This window comes from Cotesia typhae, unplaced genomic scaffold, assembly GCF_013202065.1.
Source record: "Cotesia typhae breed Kobodo isofemale line unplaced genomic scaffold, CoteBio_Ctyphae scaffold_152, whole genome shotgun sequence".
Taxonomy (NCBI): Eukaryota; Metazoa; Arthropoda; class Insecta; order Hymenoptera; family Braconidae; genus Cotesia; species Cotesia typhae.
In genome coordinates, this window is record NW_027423776.1 from 7,424,032 (window position 1) to 7,444,437 (window position 20,406).

Sequence of the window (20,406 nt, forward strand, 5' to 3'; positions counted from 1 at the left end):
ATGTATGTTGTCAAAGAAGAGGGAAAAAGTTATTTTATGTGTTCTGGTCATTGTGATCAAATATTAATTAAAAGTATTAAGTTGTAATTAATTTCTATTTTAATGCTTGAACGGAAAACGATAATTAGCTTTTTATTTTAAGAAATATAAATTTTTATTGATTTGGTCATACCGAACATTTTTTTAAAGTTTTTATAAATTTTTTATGAAGAGATTAAAAAAATTTTTTTTTTTAATTTTTAAACAAAATTTTATGGATAAAATTTTAAAGCGTAAAAATATTGAATTTTTTTATGAATCGAAAAAATTCATATAAATTTTCTCCATGCAAAATATTAATTTTGAATAAATATGTCTAAAAATTATACAAAATAATTTGTTAATATCATTTTACAAAAAGTTAGACAGAAAAAAAATTTAATTGATTCAAAAGAATAATTCTTGAATCAAAAAAATCTCTTAAAGTATTTAATTGATTTAAATTAAAACGAAAATCAACTAAGATTTGTTAAAATTAAAAAAAAATTTGTTACTTGAAGAATTTGTCTACTTAAATCGAGACGATTAATTTTTTTTTAGTGGTCATAAATTCATGGTACATAGCACATGTTATTTTAAAAAATTAATTTAGACCAAAAATATCAAATAATATATCATCGGAAAAAGTACGAGATATTATTAAAATTGTAAAAAATTATTTTACTAAAATTTTTAATGACATAAATGTAGGTGAAAAAATATAAAAATAAAATTCAAAGAAAAAATGTATTCTAAATTTTTTGACCAAATTGACTGTTTGTACAAAAATACAAAAAATTATGACAAATCATATTCGTAAATTTCAAACGTATTCGACTCAAAAAGACGGTCAGTTCTTCTCTGAAATTCAAATTGTTGGTTTTGTAACCATTGATACATACCTCCTACGAGTGCATATAAATTGAATCCGTCATATGATGTGCTTATTAACACTCCCGTCAACACAGGAACGTCGTTTTGTCCTTTACACACGAGAGCACTTCCAAGAAGAGGCTGAAAGTTATTTACCCAAAAATAAGTTTCATTTTGTGAAAATTAAAAATTGCGGACATGGCTAAAATTTAAAAACTACTTGCCTGTAAATCTGAAGATTTGTGTTGTTCAGTACCAAAAACGGGAGTAAAAGAATCATACTCGATCCAACTTATTTCAGTCGTTTTATTATCATGCGTACTATGTTTAAATCTTTTATATCTTTCCAAATAGTTCTCGAATTTGAGAATTTTTTCTGGAGTTTTATGAACAGATATTTCTAAAAAAATATTTTTTTCATTTTAGAATCAATCAAATTTCAATTTTTATGAGCTAATAAAATAAAATAAAGAAAATTTACGTCTTTTAGCATTTTTCATCATAGAAATTCGTACGCAATTTGGGTTTCTCTCTTTTGAATAAATTTGATAGAATTGTGGAGAGTCGTAAGTCCATGCAAGTTTAGGATAATTAATTGCCATATCAAAAAATAGAAGAACCATTCCAGGGATTGTATCATTTTTGATTATAATGGTATCACTAAGCTCTATAAAATGACAAAGTAATCGATTCAGGTCAAAATATTTCTATAAATTACGCTATTTATTCTTCTTTATCCACAACATCAATACTTACTTTCTTTGTATTCGATAGATGCCATTCGATAAGATTGATAGTTTACAGCAGGATATAGTCTGCGATGATGGACATTGCGCAAAAATTCAATCCCGAATGAACTTACTCTTCTTAAACTAGTTGCGACTACATACCATGCATCACTAAAAATATTAAAAGCAAGAAAAATTACATTTTTGAACATCAATCAATTTTTTTCCAATCCAATTTTTTTTTCTTTTTTTTTTTTTTCAGTAAAAAAATAATTGTAATAATTACTCGTCTATACATAGCCTAGGGGCTAGTACTGCATTGCGAACGACTAAAATTCCGGTGCATCTAAAAGTGCGATTATAACGTCTCGAGGGTATTTTTGAGTTTGTCAATTGATAAATTGGAAATGCCCATGTTAAATCAGAAGGTTTCAGCCAGTCGGTTGAATTGCTATCAATATTTTCATCATTATTTTCAGCTGATTGTCCTGCGACAAAAAATAAGTTCAACTTTCCCAAAAACCGTAAAAAAAATTTTTTTTGATCATTAGAAATCTTTTTGTTTAATTTTCAGAATTTTTTAAAATCTAGCTTATAACAACCAAGAAGAAATATAATTACCATTTACTGAAGAACATAGCAGGATAATGAACAGTAGCAATGACAAGAATAATATGTAATTAATTACTTTTATCATTTTACTATAAATATTTTTTAGCTTTCTCAGAAATGTTCAACTTCTTAATGTGCTATCGATTAAAACGCGTTTCATATTATATATAACGAGTAGTACAACATTAGCTTTTTTAATTGAAAATTGATAAGCTTGATGATTAATAATAACTCCACTAGCTTGATGGGTTAGGAGCCGAATGTTCATTTTTATCGAACAAATTAAACTAATTAAATGAAGGTCCCTGTTTCAATTCGTTGGCAGCAAAAAGTTGTACAATTTTAAAAACTTTTATTTTCTTAATTGATCGTTAATTTCATATATTGTTAAGGAGAATGAAAATAGAAAACATTTATAAAACTTTTTTTCTTTTTAATTTATAAATTAATTTATAAAATTAATTCTTCAACAAATTTGTGCACACGCCTTAGGCTTTATTTTTAATGATTACATTGTTTATGACTTTTAATTATCAATCTAATTAGCCGTATAAAAATTAGTCAGTGAAAATATGAAAAATTATTATTAGAAAATTCAAAATCGTGTTACAAGTCTAAGTACATTACTTCAATCAAAAAAATTCTTATCGATCTAATAAATTAATTTAACGAAAACCAATCATTAAGATACCTTCGAGCTATAAAATTTATCAATAAATATACGAAACATCGTTATTAAAAAAAAAAATCAATAAAAATATAATTGAAACCTGAGAACATAATAAATTTTATTAAATTAATGACTTCTTAATTTTACATTTTTTATTTCTTACACGAATAAAATTTTTCTACTCTAAATTTCTTTAAAAAAATAAAATTAGTTGCAATATTCAAAGAAAAAAAATCTGCTAAACATAAAAAAATCATTTGCACTTCAAATAAAAACCGATCGATAATATATAAGATGAAAAAAAAAATTTTTTTCCTACAAATCAATTGTAAAAAAAAGAAACAATGGATATCATAAAAAATATTTCATTTTTTGATAATATCACCGAGCAGAGCACGTAAACCTTGATGGATGTTAAATAAATCTTACTAAAATATGTCGTTATAACAACGTGCTGGTACGTAAATCCCCGCTCCGTATAAGTTATTCTTAACTTGAAGCCACAATAAATAAAGTAATACCTGACAAGAGAATGTATTTATAAAAAAAAGCGTCCACTCTAAGTAACCATCAAAAAAAAAAATATAAAAATAAAGGCAACAAGAGCCAAAAAAAAAACAATAAATCAATAGCCTCATAATTCTACCGTTAAGCGCATAATCTTCCAGTAGGATTACCCTAAGATTTGAGAAATCGGTAGGAGCTCTAATATGGATAAGATAAATCTTAGCTTTAAATTCACTACATTGGAACATTGGCCATCGGCAAAGGGTTGTACCACATTACACTCGATTCAGGGTAACTAGAGTTTCTCCTAGAATAGTCCAAAGGCTCGAATCCTATATGTACCCGGGGAAGAGCATCTTGAAGCTTCTTCGGGCACTGTGTAGCTCTTACACTCCAACACACCAATCGGTTAGGAAGCCAGAGTTGTGTTTCTCGAGTTGTGTTTCGCAAAATCTCTACACTACTTTCAAGTCTGCTTACTCGAGTGTCCAGTAACTCGGTGATCTCCAACTATCCACCAGGATTACCAACTATTCCCGAAGAGCAGGCCATTCAGGATTAGAGCACAGTCCTCCTGGTCTATAACTCTCCCCTTACACTCAGAAGGATACGTACAATCCGTGGATACAGTTATAAACCTATAGATAGATAGATAGATATATTTCTTCAGAACAGCACACAAGTCTGGAAGCTCTTTCTTCGTTGCACCAATTGAACTCTACTTGCAGACCAACAAGAGGCTGCTCTAGGACAACTTTGTTGTTGGTTGGTAAGCTGCCCTCTCTCTCGTTCCTACAAGCCAATATCAATTATAAGGGAAGACAAAGAGCCCACAATCACGAGCGGGCAGACCTTGACGGATCAAAGCTTCTAGACGTCTCGGAATCCAAATCCGGGGATCATCACTTTTTAGATAAGGCTCTGGGATAATGCTCATCGAATTAACTGGTATCTAAGTACGCCAAGTATCGGACACTTCAATGTCCTTGAAAGATGTTAAGTTTCTTTGAGAGAGTCGTATAAGATACAGCGAGAGCTACAAGCACAAACTGTGTTCCTTAAATCCACTAAATTACCATAAAGTCTGTACGATAGTTTAGTCTGGCTTGGAGCACTTCCTGTCTCCTTATGCTAATTCTCATATATAAACCTATGTGTGTTCGACTTAAGATAACTACATATGCTTGTCCGCAAATATAAACACCCAACATAAGGCGCTAACACATTGTTTCTTTATGTATACTGAAAAAAAAAATTTTTATTTTTTAATCAAAAGAAAAATTCTTTAACCAAGAAAATATTTTGAACATTTTTCGAAAATATTTTTTTATTCAAATTAAGATGATTAAGTATTTCCAAATTATTTGTTTGATTCAAGTACAATGTTTTTTTGTCTATGAAAACTTTACATGACCAATTTCCATTTTTTCCTTTTATCAATTTATTATTTATTTTATAAATTTTTTATTTTCTTTTGATGTTGAGAATATTTTTATTTATCAATTTTAATGTATTTAAGAGCCGTGACGCTATTCGTTATCATGAGATTTTATCGTCACGCTTTATATTCACCGCGAGAATGTGTACCGTTGTCGATGTAGGTTTACGCACACTGTTCAAGTCGCATTTACCGAATTTTTACAATATAACTGAAAGAGACCTGTGATATTAATCTCCAAAATGTCTCCGGACAGTGGCTTTATTATATTCGATTGTTTTCGATTGTATGAAAGAGGTGTTACGATTTTTTTTATTTATTTATGTAATAGTTCAAAAATTTACGTCTATGCGTATCACAACGAATGCAGATATTGATATTCTTTTATCAGAACATTAATAAATTTCTAAGCGAAAAAAAAATTGTCTGAAAAATATTTTTCCATTTTCTCAGTGTAAAACTGACCGGTGTCCTGCAGTACTTTTTTACTAAAACTTACAGTCGCTACATCTCTGCATGATTGAAAATTTGATAATACGGACTTTTTGGGTAACTTTAATATAAATATTTCAAATAAAGCAGAAAAAGTGTAAACAGAAAAGTTTGGCTGGGATGCCTTGACCATTATATACGACTGAGAAGCATCCCCTTGGATAACCCCATGGATTCTCATATGCACTTAGTTTTCATTGCGCTGACCCGTCGGCTAGTAATATAATATATTTCGTAGTTTGTGGCTCCCCACGGTACACAGTTCACTAGCGCATTCCTTCTTTGTGCTATTATTGACTATATATATACATATAAATACCAAATGTAGAAACAAGACCCGAGTATGCTTTTTCGTAGGAGTATTTACGCGTTCAACTCAAACTGGAAAACTTTAACGAAATAATTCGAATAAATATTTTATCGGGGCAAAAATTTCGTCCTTAATCTTACTTTCACACTTGATTCGATAAATTCCGGTCGTTTGATCAAAAGCTGAATTTTTCCAGTATTTCAATTGATACTCTCGCCTACCGATGACATTGACACATATGCCCATGCAATAAAAGTTTAACGAGGCCGTAGCCAGGAAGCGTGGCGGTTTTTCATGAAGCGTCACCACTCCCAGCAAGTAAAGATCAAAAAATAAAGGGGATTACTTTTTTCCTTTTTTCTATTAAACCGTGATTGTTTATTGACGAAGTGGACCCTCAGGGCACAGAGGGGTGGTTATACTACCAGGAAAGTAACTGACCGGTTCGAGACATCTATTACTTTGTTGTTTGCCTCTTCGACGCTCACCCACCCGAGTTTCTTCTACTAATACATCCATAGATACATCCTCGAAAAGGAGCCTCGCGATTTCTACAGCGACCTAAAAGAGGGTGAAAAGTTGGAAAAAGTAAACACAGAATCCGGACAAAATTCGTATAAGCAGACTGCCGATAGACAAGGAGCCAAAGTATCGGTCAGTTTTCTCCCGGGTGTCCAATGCTCCGGGCCATAGATCACGCAATATCAGTTGTCAGGCAGTCGAGCAGAGTACCAAGGAATGAGAACAACGACTACGACTACTACATCCTAGTTGGACTTCTCTGGACCTGGCCTGGACACTCTGTCCCTTAAGTACGAGCGATGACCCCCAGGAGACTCGGTAGGGTGGCGAGCCATGCAAAAAAACAACCCACCGAACATCAGCCCCGCTGTATGCTTGCCCGTTTATAGCTCAAGACATAAAAAGGAATATGTAACGAGCTCTGATAATTCAGGTTTTTCCGCGTTCCCTGGCCTAGGAAAGCGGGCTTTTTTATTCCACTTTTTTATCGAGTTGATCTTAGTTAAAGGGAGAGAGGCCAGTAAAATAGAATGAAGCAAAGAGACTCTCGGCACTGGCTAGAATACTGTTTGATGGAACAGTGAATATGTATATATGTGTGTGTTGATCCTTTCTTTATTTTTTCTTATCCATACTTTCTCTCTGGAGTCCTCTATAATACTATACACAAATGTATCGGTTTTCCCTGCAGACCGTGAATGTGAAATTGCCGAGTCCCGATTTCCGATTCCTTCTTGACTTATTTATGTGATTGCTTTTGGTCCATGTAAAACAATGTTCCACGCGGTGTAAAAGGGATGGACGTGGATTTGTCGAGCTCACCACCATCACCAGCTCCAACAGTGGGACAACCACCATCACTAGATAGTAGATAGTAGATGGTGGAAACTACCACCCCACTTTTCTCCATTCGGATGTACACGATATACGACATACGACATACGATATATATATAAAAACATTCGGTCGTTTTATTTTTATTAAACATTTTTGTTTTATTGCATTTTTTGTATCGTTTGTATTGTTTTGTTTAATTTTATTCTGGTGTTTATTTTAGCTGTGCCTTGCACTTTTATTCTGTGTCGGTGATTTTTCGCGTGGTATGGTGATGATAGAGGCAAACATTGCAGAAAAACTCTATCTAAATTTCTCCCGAATTCTCATCCGGTTGTACGTCATGTTATATGCATGTATGTTTGGATGTTTATATGCTTGTGTTTTTATGTCCATGTGTATTAAAACTATAGACGAGTGAGTTGAGAGTATAAAGAGCTTTTAGGATAGAAAAGACCATTCGTTATACACTGCTCTATTACTATGTGAACAAAGCACGACAAGCTGGCTAAAATTAACCGAACAATGCACGTGCTCTCGGTTCAACGTTAGTGATCCGATTCTCTCGGAATTTTATTTCTCTATATCTTTTTTAAATAATAATTACAGTAATATTTGATAGTTTGGAGTCAGAAAAAATTAGTTAGAAAAAATTGATATATAAGTCTTTTGAATAATTTTAAGATGCGACAAGTATTTCTTAATAGTTCGACGGTGGTCGATAGATGGCGAAAAGAAGCACAAAGTTTTCACTTCCAAAGCGGTAGGTCAGGTATTTAAGTTAAGGGGGTCCCCTGATTTTTGAGCATTTTTTGGGATTTTTTTGTAAAGACAAATGAAGAGATAGAACTTTGAACTTTTTACCATTTATTTATACATATTTCAAGGGTATATGGTTAAATTTTTAACTAAAAACATTCAGTAGAATTAAAGATTTATAAATTCATAAAATATAACTTTTAAACATTATACTTTCATGAGTAAAAAATTATTTTTACTGAAGAATTATTTAACTAAAATGTAATTATCTAATTATTACAATGTAAGGATAAATTTTCCCTGAGGGAATAATTTAATAATCGAAGTTTATTTGGGAAAACTCGTTCATTGAAACTTTGTTGAATGCAAATTCAGAATTTTTTTTGGTTTTTTCAATTTCATTCTTCGTGAAATAAAAAGTAGTTTAAAAAAATTTATAACATGATATTCATTAAAGTAATTACGTATTACGAATTTATCATAAAAATCTGGTGTTTCAAAATTTGTAATGACTAAAATTAAGCTTAAATAACTTTCTTAATTTTTTCAGCATCAATAAAAAAATAAAGTTTAATTAAATAATTGATTGGACTGAATTTGAAATTTGAATAAATGAATTAAATTGAGGATGAGATTATTGGATAAATAATAAAAATAGATGTATTTTTGTTGATTGTGTATATGTATACATATATTTTATTGGAAGTCATTTGAAAAGACTTGAAACTTTTCATTCCAATTCAATGAACGAGTCGTTTGCCATACGAAAATTACTACGCGGAGGGGCAAGAATACGCAGCACGAAAGTTTAGAGTTCAATTTACCGTAAAATTATTGACGGAAGTCTACTGCGAGTTCAAATCATAACGCTTGGTGAATTCAGCCCCTCGTTACTCTACTTCACTCTCACTTACTCTATATTTCTTTCTTCTTCTTATTCTACCTCAAACATTTGAGAGATCTTCCAATTTCTCTCGAATGAATGACACGACAATTATATATACCTATATACATTTTCCAACCTTCTATTTAAATGCATTGAAAATTATTCAGCGTGAAATTATCTCTAGATCATGCAATATGCTCATTTAATTATTTATTACTTTTGTTTCAAGCCTATTAATTTTTTTTCGTCATTTAAGAACATGTAGAACAGGTGAATATTCAAATTTTGAAAAAAAAAATACTCGGAGGCTTTTTGATCGAGTAATTATTCGATAAAAAATCATTGAACTTAGCAGAAGTACGTGAATAATAGTCCTTCGTAAATTGATTCTTCTATTTTCAAATTTAATTTAGGCTGCAGGAGAGTGTCAAAAGTAAATTAACTAATTTAATTTTTTTAAGCAGTGTTTAGAGTATTTACAGTGACTTAATCACGGAATTTTTGTTATCAATTCAAGCGCTTACACTTTCATGAAATTTTTTATCTTTGGTGGATAGAAAGTAATAGCCATCATTGAAGAAATATTTAATTATACGAAGCTCGTCTATCGCTACACTGAACACAGAATGATATAATCGGTCCTTCAATTCTAATTCATCCATAAAAATTTTTTGTAGTACAGTTTACGATGCAAAAATGCTAGAATTTAGTTTTATTGTCGATAAAGTGCGAATTGGGTTTATACCTCTTATTGGATTTTCAATTACGACCTTACAAAAAAGCAACTGTAACAATCACTTAAGAATCCAATAAATCATTACTTCCTCCATGTACCATCCAAAATAACTTCTTACGGATAAATAAATTACCAGAAAAGAGATGAAAGTGATAGCTCTGTATGACACATCCCCAACGAAAGCTTCAAAGTTTGGCACACCTCTTGTATACCCTGGAGACATTGACTAATAATAGTAACAGGCGTCAATTACGATCGGCGATCAATCGAGTTCTAGAGTATGATACTCATTGGATGTCCAATGGGCTGTGTCAAAACCCGGTAGAAGGATGATGGTCCAGCGATTCACCAGGACATGGATTAATCGTTGGTCGTGTTTGAGGCAGCTGGTATACAAGTGTACATGACGATGTCATCGTGGCTTGACGGTTTCTGTCGGGTGGGCTCTTGTGTCGCAGAAAAGCTACTCGTATTCATATAAACGGGCAATTCATTCTCAACACATTCTCAGCGGAACAACATATTGACCACGACTGATGGTCTATGACACATATAGCTGTATACTGTCCTGTACCTACTGTATGGATTACTTATCTATATATATATATATATATATATATATATATATATATATATATATATATATATATATATATATATATATGTGTATGGTATATCCTATGCGGAGACTCTTACATATATATTACATGAGGCTACCAACGAAAACAAGGTGTTCTAGCGAAAGAGCTCAATGCTTTAGCATTCTCATCAACACAAACGCCTCTTGACCACTTCAAAGCCCTCTCTATCTACCATAAAACATATCAATTAGCATAGCAAAGGTTTTACGGCTGTGCTATGACTAAACTCATCTTCTATTCGGACTATGTTACTTTATATACGGTAAAAAGATCCAACAAAAGTCTCCTCACAAAATGAAAACAGAGTTGAGGAGACACAACACTACCTACCGTCTGTACACTCAATCAACTTGATTGTTTATCTCCTCTCCATACAGATGATGTTGATAATATTGGACAATCAAAGTTTAACATCGTTACATATACAAAGTTACTAAAGGGAACACTACACATATATATTCGCTGCACTAGAACTAAATACACTGCGACCCTTCCGCACTATAACTCGTTGTTGCTGTTGTTGATGTTACTTCAGCATCAAAATTTATAGCCGTCGGTCTACGACAAAAACAGCTCCACGTGTTTATTGAGATTACGTGTAAATGCACCTTTTCACTCATCCCTCATTTTAGTGCTCTATATCTACGCTTTTTTATTTTTTTTTCATGAACTCTATCGCTATCAAGACATAATTATTACAGTCCATTAATGTTGGACGCGAAGAAAATTTTTTAATGCAATATAACTTGAGAATGGAGTTACTGTAAAACCCATTTGTAATCAAAACATAATTACTATAGTTGTAGTTAGAGCTGTAATACTATTTTTACTGCAAAAACTATTTTACTAGCTTTTTGCCATAAAAAAAAGCCCCCAACTGTGAGGTACATCTTTGTAAAAGTTGAAAGCTTGAAAGCTTTTTGTTTATTTTGCAGAAAAAATGTTACAAATTTTTTTTTTGAAAAATTTGATTGACTATAAATTTACTATTAAAGATTTGAATGACATTTTCAAAACTTTTTTGAGATGTTTTTAGAGCAATTTGAAATAATACTACCGATATCAGGATTTATTAACTTGAAGCTTCGTGTCAAGTTAATCCAGATTAATGCAAAGTATTAAAAAAATCAAGCAAGAAGGACGAATCGTATCATTAGATTTCCATGAAATCCAGCAATAAAAGCCATAAGAATAATTAAAACAAGGACCGATGTGTCGTTAAGGTTTAGTGAGCTTAAAGAATAAAAAGAAGTGAGAAGTGAATAGAACTCATTATTTGGTTAATGACTATTCTGAGAGTTTAACGGACGAAGGTAAGCAGGCGGTAGGCAGGCGTGCTTCGGCGTGCATGGAATACAAGATCGTGTTTGAGATGGGTAACGTGGCGTGTTGGTAAGCCCGTAGGATCCGGCTCGAGGGAACTGCGCTGCATACCGGACACAGAGTGAATTCGCTTGAAGCCATGTTCGCACATTGCATCGCACACACTGGTCCCGGTTGTTGTTGTTGTTGTTGCTGTTGTTGCTGCTGCTGCTGCTGCTGCTGCTGCTGCTGCTGCTGTTGTTAGGATTGCTGGTTCTGCTATTAGGGACATATACGCCGGAGTCATTGCCGTATTCAATTAACAAATTTTAACGCTTGGCTAAAGCGATCCCCGGTAGAGCTACGGACGATTGGAAGACGCCACAATTGGCATTGTTTGTAGTCAATTTGTATATCTCTCACGACGGTGCTCACGAACTCCTCGAGTGAGAGAGTTGAGAATAACCAGCATAAGTATCGGTACGGCGCTTACCTCGATCCTGGATCTCGAGACGGGGCCAGAGTGCAGACGGGCGCCACCAATATTCTTCTCGGTTATTCTTCTTGCTCATTTTGTTATTCTCGATCTTCCAACCGAGGGACTGCTGCAATAAGTCTGCTGTAAGATGAGGGTCATTCTCATCGGAGACTCGAGTGTCCGGGAGGCGCGAACAGGACCAGGAAGGTCGTGCTCTCCACGTATCCACGTCTTTTATTGTTAATGTCTAGTTGATGACCAAGAAAAAGATAATATGTATAAACCGAGTAAGTAAGAACGGACGATCTAACGAATGAACGGAGGAGGGAAAAAAACGCTAAAGAGCAACTAAATAAACCAAAAGCTAAAGACTTGGCCTCTCCACGAGGGACTAATATCTTAGTAGCATCGACGACCCAACTCGGGTACGCTCGCGGGATTCAAACTGGATGTTTAATTAGGTGGGAGCGAGCCATCTACTGCCAGTGGCAGTATCCGCATCAGGGGGTCCAACCAGATGAATTAAAATAAAATAAATAAGCATGATAAAAAGTGATCCTTCAGCAGAGACTGAGACTAAGACTGAGAAGGAGGCTGGAGGCTGGAGGAATGGAAGGAATCAACAAAAAAAGAGGAAAAATTTAGAGGAGAGCCTTCTTCTTATTCTTCTTCTACTGTTATCCAGCTTCATCAAGCTCAAGAAGTTGCCGGAACTTGGGCGGGGTTCAAGAGCAAAAGATGATGCTGCTGGTGAGCTAGTGATACAAGAATAGAGAGACGAATAGACGGAGGAGGATGGAACCAGGGAACGTGGCAAATAATTGTCTGGGATTTAGTTTCACCCGGGCTACTGGTGGTGATGCTGATGTTGATGCTGGTGTGTGCTTGTTTCATCTCAACTTCTCATACCTCGGCTGGCCACCTTGATCGTATTCATCGATTTCTCACACTCGACTGTCCTCCAACTCCCGTACCGTCTCGCTTTGGCCTCCGATACTTCGGGTTGTAACCTCTGGCTCCGCTCCCGGGCGAGGGGAACAAGAGAACGGAAATCGAAAGGCAAAGTAGCTGAAACGGCGCGAGAAAAGAGAAAGACCGAGCGAGAATGAAAGAACACAAGAGCCTGATGTACTCTGATGCACTGTTTTATTTATTTGTTTTTGGTTTATTTCTATCAAGCTACCACGCTGTATCGTTTTCGAGGGAGGTGAGGGACATTCAGTGCTAAAGGAGACAGATAAATGCTTGGAATTAGTTCCCCGTATTGTATCCTTCGCAGATCCAACTATCCCTGTTTACCCTCGCGACGCTTTCTGTTTTTTATTTATCGGACTTTTTTTCCTCATCGTCAGTCCTTTATTTTAGTCTTTCATGAAGTAGTCTATGCTTTTGAATTGCTGGGTTAAGGATCAGCTCTTTAATCTCTCAGGCGAGATTTCTTTTTTTTTGGTTCATTTCTCGGCTGGTTATAATTTATGAAATGTTGATGGAGAAATTCGGGAAAATTAGAAGAATAAATTTTTCATCAATTTTAAATCATTTGAAATCTTCGAACAAATCATTTAGAATTTTTTTTGCCCCTTTCTAAATGTTAAAATATTTATGATAGTTTTTCAAGTTTTTTACAAATGAAAATTTTATTTTTAGTTTTTTCGTAATAATTTTTTCAATAAAAAAAAATTCTAAAAATGTTTAAATGTCAGCGGACTTAATTATCACTTTACGTAATGACAAATTCACTATATATTTGAATCTCAGTAATCAGGATTCGAAATTTTGTAAAAATAACTCATCACGATTCACTGGATAGCTGCATTTTAAAGATAAAAAAAATTCTGTAGGTATTACCGCGAATTATAATAAATATTTATTTTTTTCAGTCTTGAAATTGAAAAAGAATGAACTACAATAGACAGTACCATAGGTTAGATTAAAATGAAGAATGAAGTGAAATTGCGGCTGTTGTGGATGAACAGAACAGAAAAGTATCTTTTTCTATTTTATTTAGATCCTCCAGGCAAAATGTATGAATCGTGTTGCAAAAAGGCTTTGGAAGTGTGTGGGCTAATGGCAACGCGTAGTTTCCTTCAAGCCTTAACTTTACTAGCTGCAACCCCTTGTGTGTGTTACTCGTCAGCAGGCTACTTTGGCTTGAACTCGCCGGTAACTCACTAAAATTTTCCGTCTCTCGTTTTCCGGGCGTAGTCTGTATTTGTAGACTCATACGCGCACATATTTTCACACATAAGAGAAAGATAAAGAATAAAGACTAAATGGATAAAGCACATAGCTTATAGTTAAGTGAGAGAATATATAGATGAGTGCGTTCCTCGTTGGTGATGATGATCACACCAACAAAATGTACGTTTTCTTCAGTAGAAATCTCATTTCATTCCGGAAACCCCAAAAGGGATTAACGCGGCCATTTTGCGAGCTGTGAGAAAGAGAGTGAGTGATTTTAACTTTTGCGACGGCTAACACTATGATAAAGCTCTCAACGGCATAATGGTGAGTACTAGCATATCTTTTAAACTGATTACCCACGGACAACCAGACCCGAAAAGGTTTCATCACCCTATGCTGTACTCTATCCTATACGCTACATCAGAAATTGTATAGACAGACCTATAGGTGTATTACACTCGCGTTCGTTTTGCTAAAAAGGGTAAAAGCTAATCCGATAATTTTACTACGCTCTGTCTGCTCAATTGAAACAACTTTTGTATCTTTTACGCCGCGGTTACTTTATCTCACTGATAATCTAACAGTTGGTCATCTTGTTGTGAGCTTATTAAAATTTTTATCCTAAATTATTTACTGTAATTTGCTTATTTGGAGCAGTGTTATGGTAAAAGATCCACAAAAAATATATACCTGCAATAATGTAAAGAAAAAGAAATTTTTTTTTAAACTATTGGTCTTAAGAACACTTACACAGAAAATATACTATAAAAGTATCATTTACATTATACATAAAAATTAAAAACTCACTGTTGTCAGTCTGATGATAATCATCTTACACAAGAGCAAAAAAATTCCCTCCAAAGCTATCCATTGCAACACTATTTTTTGTCATACTTAATTAATCATATTACAAAATTCAATAACCATCTATACATCATAAGCTCCACGGAGACCTCGTGTATAAAACTTGAGAAATAATGAAACGATTATACTAAAATTCCGAGATTTCTACAGAGTTCTCACAAACTGTCCGGTTATCAATTATTAAAACCATCTGTAGTGTCTACAGTATCATACTCTCTTGATTCTTTACATATTTATCTATCTCTGCACTCTCGGTTTGCATATACAAATTCATCTGCAACGCATCTCAAGCTAAAATTTATTCTTCATTCATTAAATTCTCCGAACTCACCATCATCAATAAACAAATCCACACGGAAAGAATATTTCTTTTAAATTTAATATTATATTCAGGATAATAATTACCGGACTGTATTATAATCGTGGAACGCTGATTTACCACTTATCAATAACAGGAATAATTTTGAAAGTTTATGTCAGTATAATTTACGGAATTATCCTGCAAAAAAATTATTGAACATAGAAATATTATTGTTTATAGAAATTTTATATTATCTTTAAAGATTTTAAAAACTACTTGTCTTTTTACAAGATCATATTATATATAATAGAAAAAATAAAAAATAATAATATTTTAATGTACTTGCATTTTAAGAAAAAAAAAAAAAAAGGAAACAAAACTGAAAAATTTTTGTTTTAAACATCTGTTAAAATTGAAACTTAGCCAAATGAAATTAAATTTGTAATGGTACGTTATTTAGTCAAATAATATTTATTTATTATTTGACAATTTCGTCAATTAGACAATTATTTAGTAAATTAATTATTATTATTAATTATTTACCAGATTTTAAATAAATTTAATTAAATATAAAGTAAATTAATGAGTGTAATGCTTAAAAATTTTGTGATGAGACTCAAACATTGTTTAAAAATATTCCCAACACTAAATATTGCAATATCACTAAAATTTATAAGTGTAGGACTCATACTTTTTTTTCAGTGTGTAATTTTTAAGCAAAATTTTTGTCTATGCATCATTATCATCGAACGTAAAAGCGCTTATTTAGTTCTATTTGCGTAGTTGCTAACTAAATATCGATCAATCTCATTACATGGATAAAATAAGTGTCCTTTGACCAACAAAACCATATGCGACTTTTGTAGCCGTTGCCCGTTCTAAATTTAAGCAATACCGTTAATTGCATTGTGCGAGGGTGTATAGTGTATCACTACTGGCAATAGTGTTAGAGTAACTACGACTCCACTTATATAGTTACATCTTTAACTATAACTATTATTATTGGTACATTATTGTATTGAGGAAGGAAATTTTTAGGGGTCAGCAAAAACGAGGAGAATCGCTTGACCCTTAGTCTATAAGAGTACGTCGAGCAAATGAGTACGACTAGCGTGGGCGAGATGTACGTCATACATCATTAGAGCCAGCAGTATACAAGGGGAAGATTCCGAAGAACTGCCGATGGGAGTTGGGGAATCGCCAGATGCTACGGCCAGCCGCGATCGCATCAATTGCTCACTAAATAAAGTAGTCGACTAATTTTTGCTACGGAGTCGGCCCACTAGTTAATTGTTGTAGAAATTTGTAAATTTTCATTTTTTTTTCTGCAATTAAAAAAAAATTTCCGTCAATTAAAATGACGACTGAATGAAATGATTAATGATTTTGATGAAAATTTCGAGACTGATTGGCCACATGTCTTTACTCACGCTGTCAATTGAGAGATCTGATCTAGGGACGGAGGGATGAAAGAAATAAAATTAAGTGGTGAATTTTCAAGTCCACTTGGAGCGGATAAACTGTACTTATAGCACTAGAGTGTAGTGGTACGTGTATTTTAGTACTTTTGTTGCTATATTCGTCTAATGTGAGTCGTGAGTGTAGCACAGAGTTTATTTCAGTACGGTGTACTCTCACTTGTGATCTATACTATGAAATCTTTATATATTTTGGCCCTAGAGTAGTACCCTTGACAAATCAATTCGGACATAACATAGCAAACATGATGCGTGTTGAAAGGAGAGAGGTAAGAGGAAAATCGTTTACACAGCCAATGGGTTCTTAGTCCACTCTTCAGAGTCACTAGTGCACTGTAAAGATCAATTTATCTTCGAGTATTTACGGAATTGAAATTAAAAATAATTGAAGGAAAATTCAACGAAATTTAACTTTGCTTTTTCAGTTAATTTAGCTCGAGTATTGACTTTTGATAGTTTTAGGAAAATTGAGGTCGTAAATTTTTAGATTGATTAGTTTTCTTTTTAATAATCAAGTGAACATTTGCATTGATGATAATTTAAGATTTTTATATAACTTTATTATTTTTTACCATTACAAATATTTCTGTAAAAATTACTCATTTTTCTGGGTTTAAGAAAAATAAATTCTGTAAATTTTATGAAGCTTTTTTTGTGCAACACTTGATGATCTGACTCGAAGGATCAAAAAGGCATGTGTCAAAAAAAAAATTTATTCTTATTTTCTAATTTTCTACTTACAAAATTTAAAGTTTTGAATTTCTGACTACAAAAATTAATAATTTTCAACTCCAAGGATTTCTCAAATTTTTAATTTTTTATAGCTAAATGTTTAAAACATTCAATTTCTGAAAAGCTCAAATTTTTTCAGTAAAATTATACGTTTATAACATTCCTGAATTGATTAAAGTCGATAAAAAATTTTTTCACGCTTCTTTTTGGCTTTAGTAACGCGATTTAGTCACAAATGACCATTTACACACTTAAAAAAAATTAATTTGAATGAAGAGAAAAATTCTTGAACCAAGAAAATAATTTTTTTGACTCTCCTCAGGAGCTTGTCTAATATTTACTTTTAATTTAATCAACTACAACACTTATTCTGTTTAATTCCTAGACATTAATGTTTTATAAGATATTATAATCATTTCCTATTGCTGAATAATGTGAGGTAAAAAATATTTACATAATAATTTGTCAGCTAAAGATTTCAGATGCACCACTTGTTTTCATTTTCTGCTTTAATAGTGAAAAGTAAAAAAAAAAAAAACAACTTGAGTAAAGTATCAGAGTGCACATAGAACATCAAATATAAAACATAAAACAGAGATAGAAGGGATCGCCATCAGATCAATGTAAACGCCGTCATGCATGAACCAAACAAAATTTTATCTATGAAACGCGAAGAGGTACTCAAACGCGTCGAGAGCGCGAGTAATTGAAACTCTAGTATATCGAGCCAAAGGGTGAGGAGTTGAGTTAGCGGGACGCGCTCGAAATAACAAAATGGGACGCGTACCGCTGCTAACAACTGATGAAAGATTGCGATCGACACGAGCCATCTGATAGTCTCGATAGTCATGCACTAAAACTTAAAAGACATACATTTCAAATTAATCACAAATTTCTTCCTTTACATCTCTTCTCCGAACATATGACAGAACATTTAAATTCTTGCCATCTCTTACTTCAGAACAAAACATATGTCACATGTCATATGTCTACTTGCAGAGCGCAGAATTCAAGATTGACATAAGTAGATCTCATAAATTTTCACTTTTATGTCAAATAAAACAGTTCATTTTTTAGCTTATGCGCAATTAGATTCTGCACGCGATTAGTCATGCCAAACACTGAAATTATTAAGAAAATAAATAAATAATTAATAAAATTAAATTTATATTTTATATGACATACTTAGATTCAAATTTTTAATATTATGTAAGAAATTAATTTGTAGAAAATTTTAAACTAATTTATTTCTTAGCTGAAAAAATTTTTTTGATTCAGAAAAAAATAATTTTAGACAGACAGTTTGTGAATTTTTATCCAAAATTATTTTTTCCTAAATTTAGAAAAATTTTTTTTTTAATAAAAAATTTATTGTGAGAAAAATTTTTATTTTTTCAATTAAGAAATAAAATTGGTTTTAATTTTTAGCAAATTAATTTATTACTACAAGATTGCTAATTTTTTGCAAAAGAAATTTTTTTATCTCAATATTGAAAGTCAAATTGGTTAAATTTTCGATTGTAGGGCCCTTAAACGACCTTAAGCCCTTAAGCCCTTTAATCAACCCGTTAAATTTATAAAAAAAAATTCTCTTTAATCCTATCATTTTAAAAATTTTTTCTCAGTCAAATTATTTTTTTTTATTTTCAGTGTCCTTTTTTCCTTTAATTTTGGCCAATTTACATACGTATGAACACTTTGACCTTCTAATAATTATTTTTCAACAATTATTATACCCACTATCTCTTGAATAAGGGCTTTTTCACGGAAATATCATCTTTAATCTGTGAAAAAATGGAAGCTTCCGACTAGCGATGCAGCGTAAAGAAAGTGAAAACTTTTTAATGAATAAATTTGTAGAAAATGAAAAAAAAAAATATTTAGGAGTTAGCCATAACAACGTTAACGTTAGAGTATATATCAGAGTAGTATTGACCGCCATAGCCAGGCGGACACGCCTAGACATAAACCAAACAGAATCGTATACTATGTTCGTGGTAAACGTATATACGTCAATACGTGTAATTCCGGAAACGGGAAATCGACGACGGGGTATATATATGTATGTAGACAGATATAGATATATAAATGGGAGGTTAGTGGAGAGATATAGATAGAGGTGTAGAGGATGGAGGATAGGACGATATAGGAGGAGGAATATAGTAAAGGGTACATCTAGCTGGTATATTCTGCTTGCTAGCCGGCTAGTGTAGTTTAGTGTTGTATATAGCAGTATACTATTGAAGTAAATGCATGCGAATACCTGATATATATACAGATGTATAGATAGACAGACAGATAGATAGATATATAGACAATTCTATGATGGCGGTCTATGGCATAGAATGGGTTAGCTATTGGTAGTGTTGTATGTAGTGTAGTATGTCGGTGGCTAGCATTGCCAGTGATGCTGCTGTACTGCTATACTGCTGGTGCTGCATTGGGGAGAATTTAGTTTCCCAGTATGTCGACTATGGATTCGCATCTAGGCGATGCGAGAGAGTATACCGTACCGGGGATTGAGGTATATAGAGAGGCATTGGGATTAGTGCTGATTGGTCCGGCGTTGGCGTGATTAGAGATGTTATCAGAGACTGCCGAACCAAATGCTCTTGCCACGTACACCGCAGGGACGTGTTTGCATCCTTCCACCCACTAAACCTTGTCCCTTATTTAGCCGTTAATAATACTATTTCAAAACATACAGACCCAACATATTTTATGCTTTTAACTTTGCGGTTTGTACCGGCTCTAATTTACGAGGAACGTTACGTCGATTAATGTCAGTGTGAGTTTCTTGATTGGATTGCTAAATTTGGAATAATGTGTATTTTTGATTGGTGATAGAATTTATTGAAATAAAGCTTCAAGCTATTCAGACTCAAGTGTTTATCAATGGAATTTTTTTTTTCTTTTTTATCGTCATTCATTCAATGTTGAATGAAAAAATTTACAATATATATTGTTGAAAATTTTTTCTTGTAGAAAAAAAATTGTCTAAATTTTGGATGAAAATTCGCCAGTTGTTTATCTAAAAATTT

At 32.8% G+C, this 20,406-nt stretch overlaps 1 protein-coding gene across 1 annotated transcript in view; it reads right to left on the reverse strand.

The window, feature by feature from the left end:
* Positions 1-816: 816 nt before the first annotated feature.
* The window catches only part of LOC141536682 (uncharacterized), a 31,444-nt gene continuing 11,854 nt past the window's right edge, over positions 817-20,406 (reverse strand). The window contains exons 2-6 of the mRNA XM_074257369.1: positions 1,906-2,107; positions 1,648-1,790; positions 1,373-1,558; positions 1,116-1,291; positions 817-1,032 (exon numbers count right to left, since the gene is read on the reverse strand). Coding sequence (XP_074113470.1) covers positions 817-1,032; positions 1,116-1,291; positions 1,373-1,558; positions 1,648-1,790; positions 1,906-2,107 — 923 coding nt within the window. The remainder of the gene's footprint in view (positions 1,033-1,115; positions 1,292-1,372; positions 1,559-1,647; positions 1,791-1,905; positions 2,108-20,406) is intronic.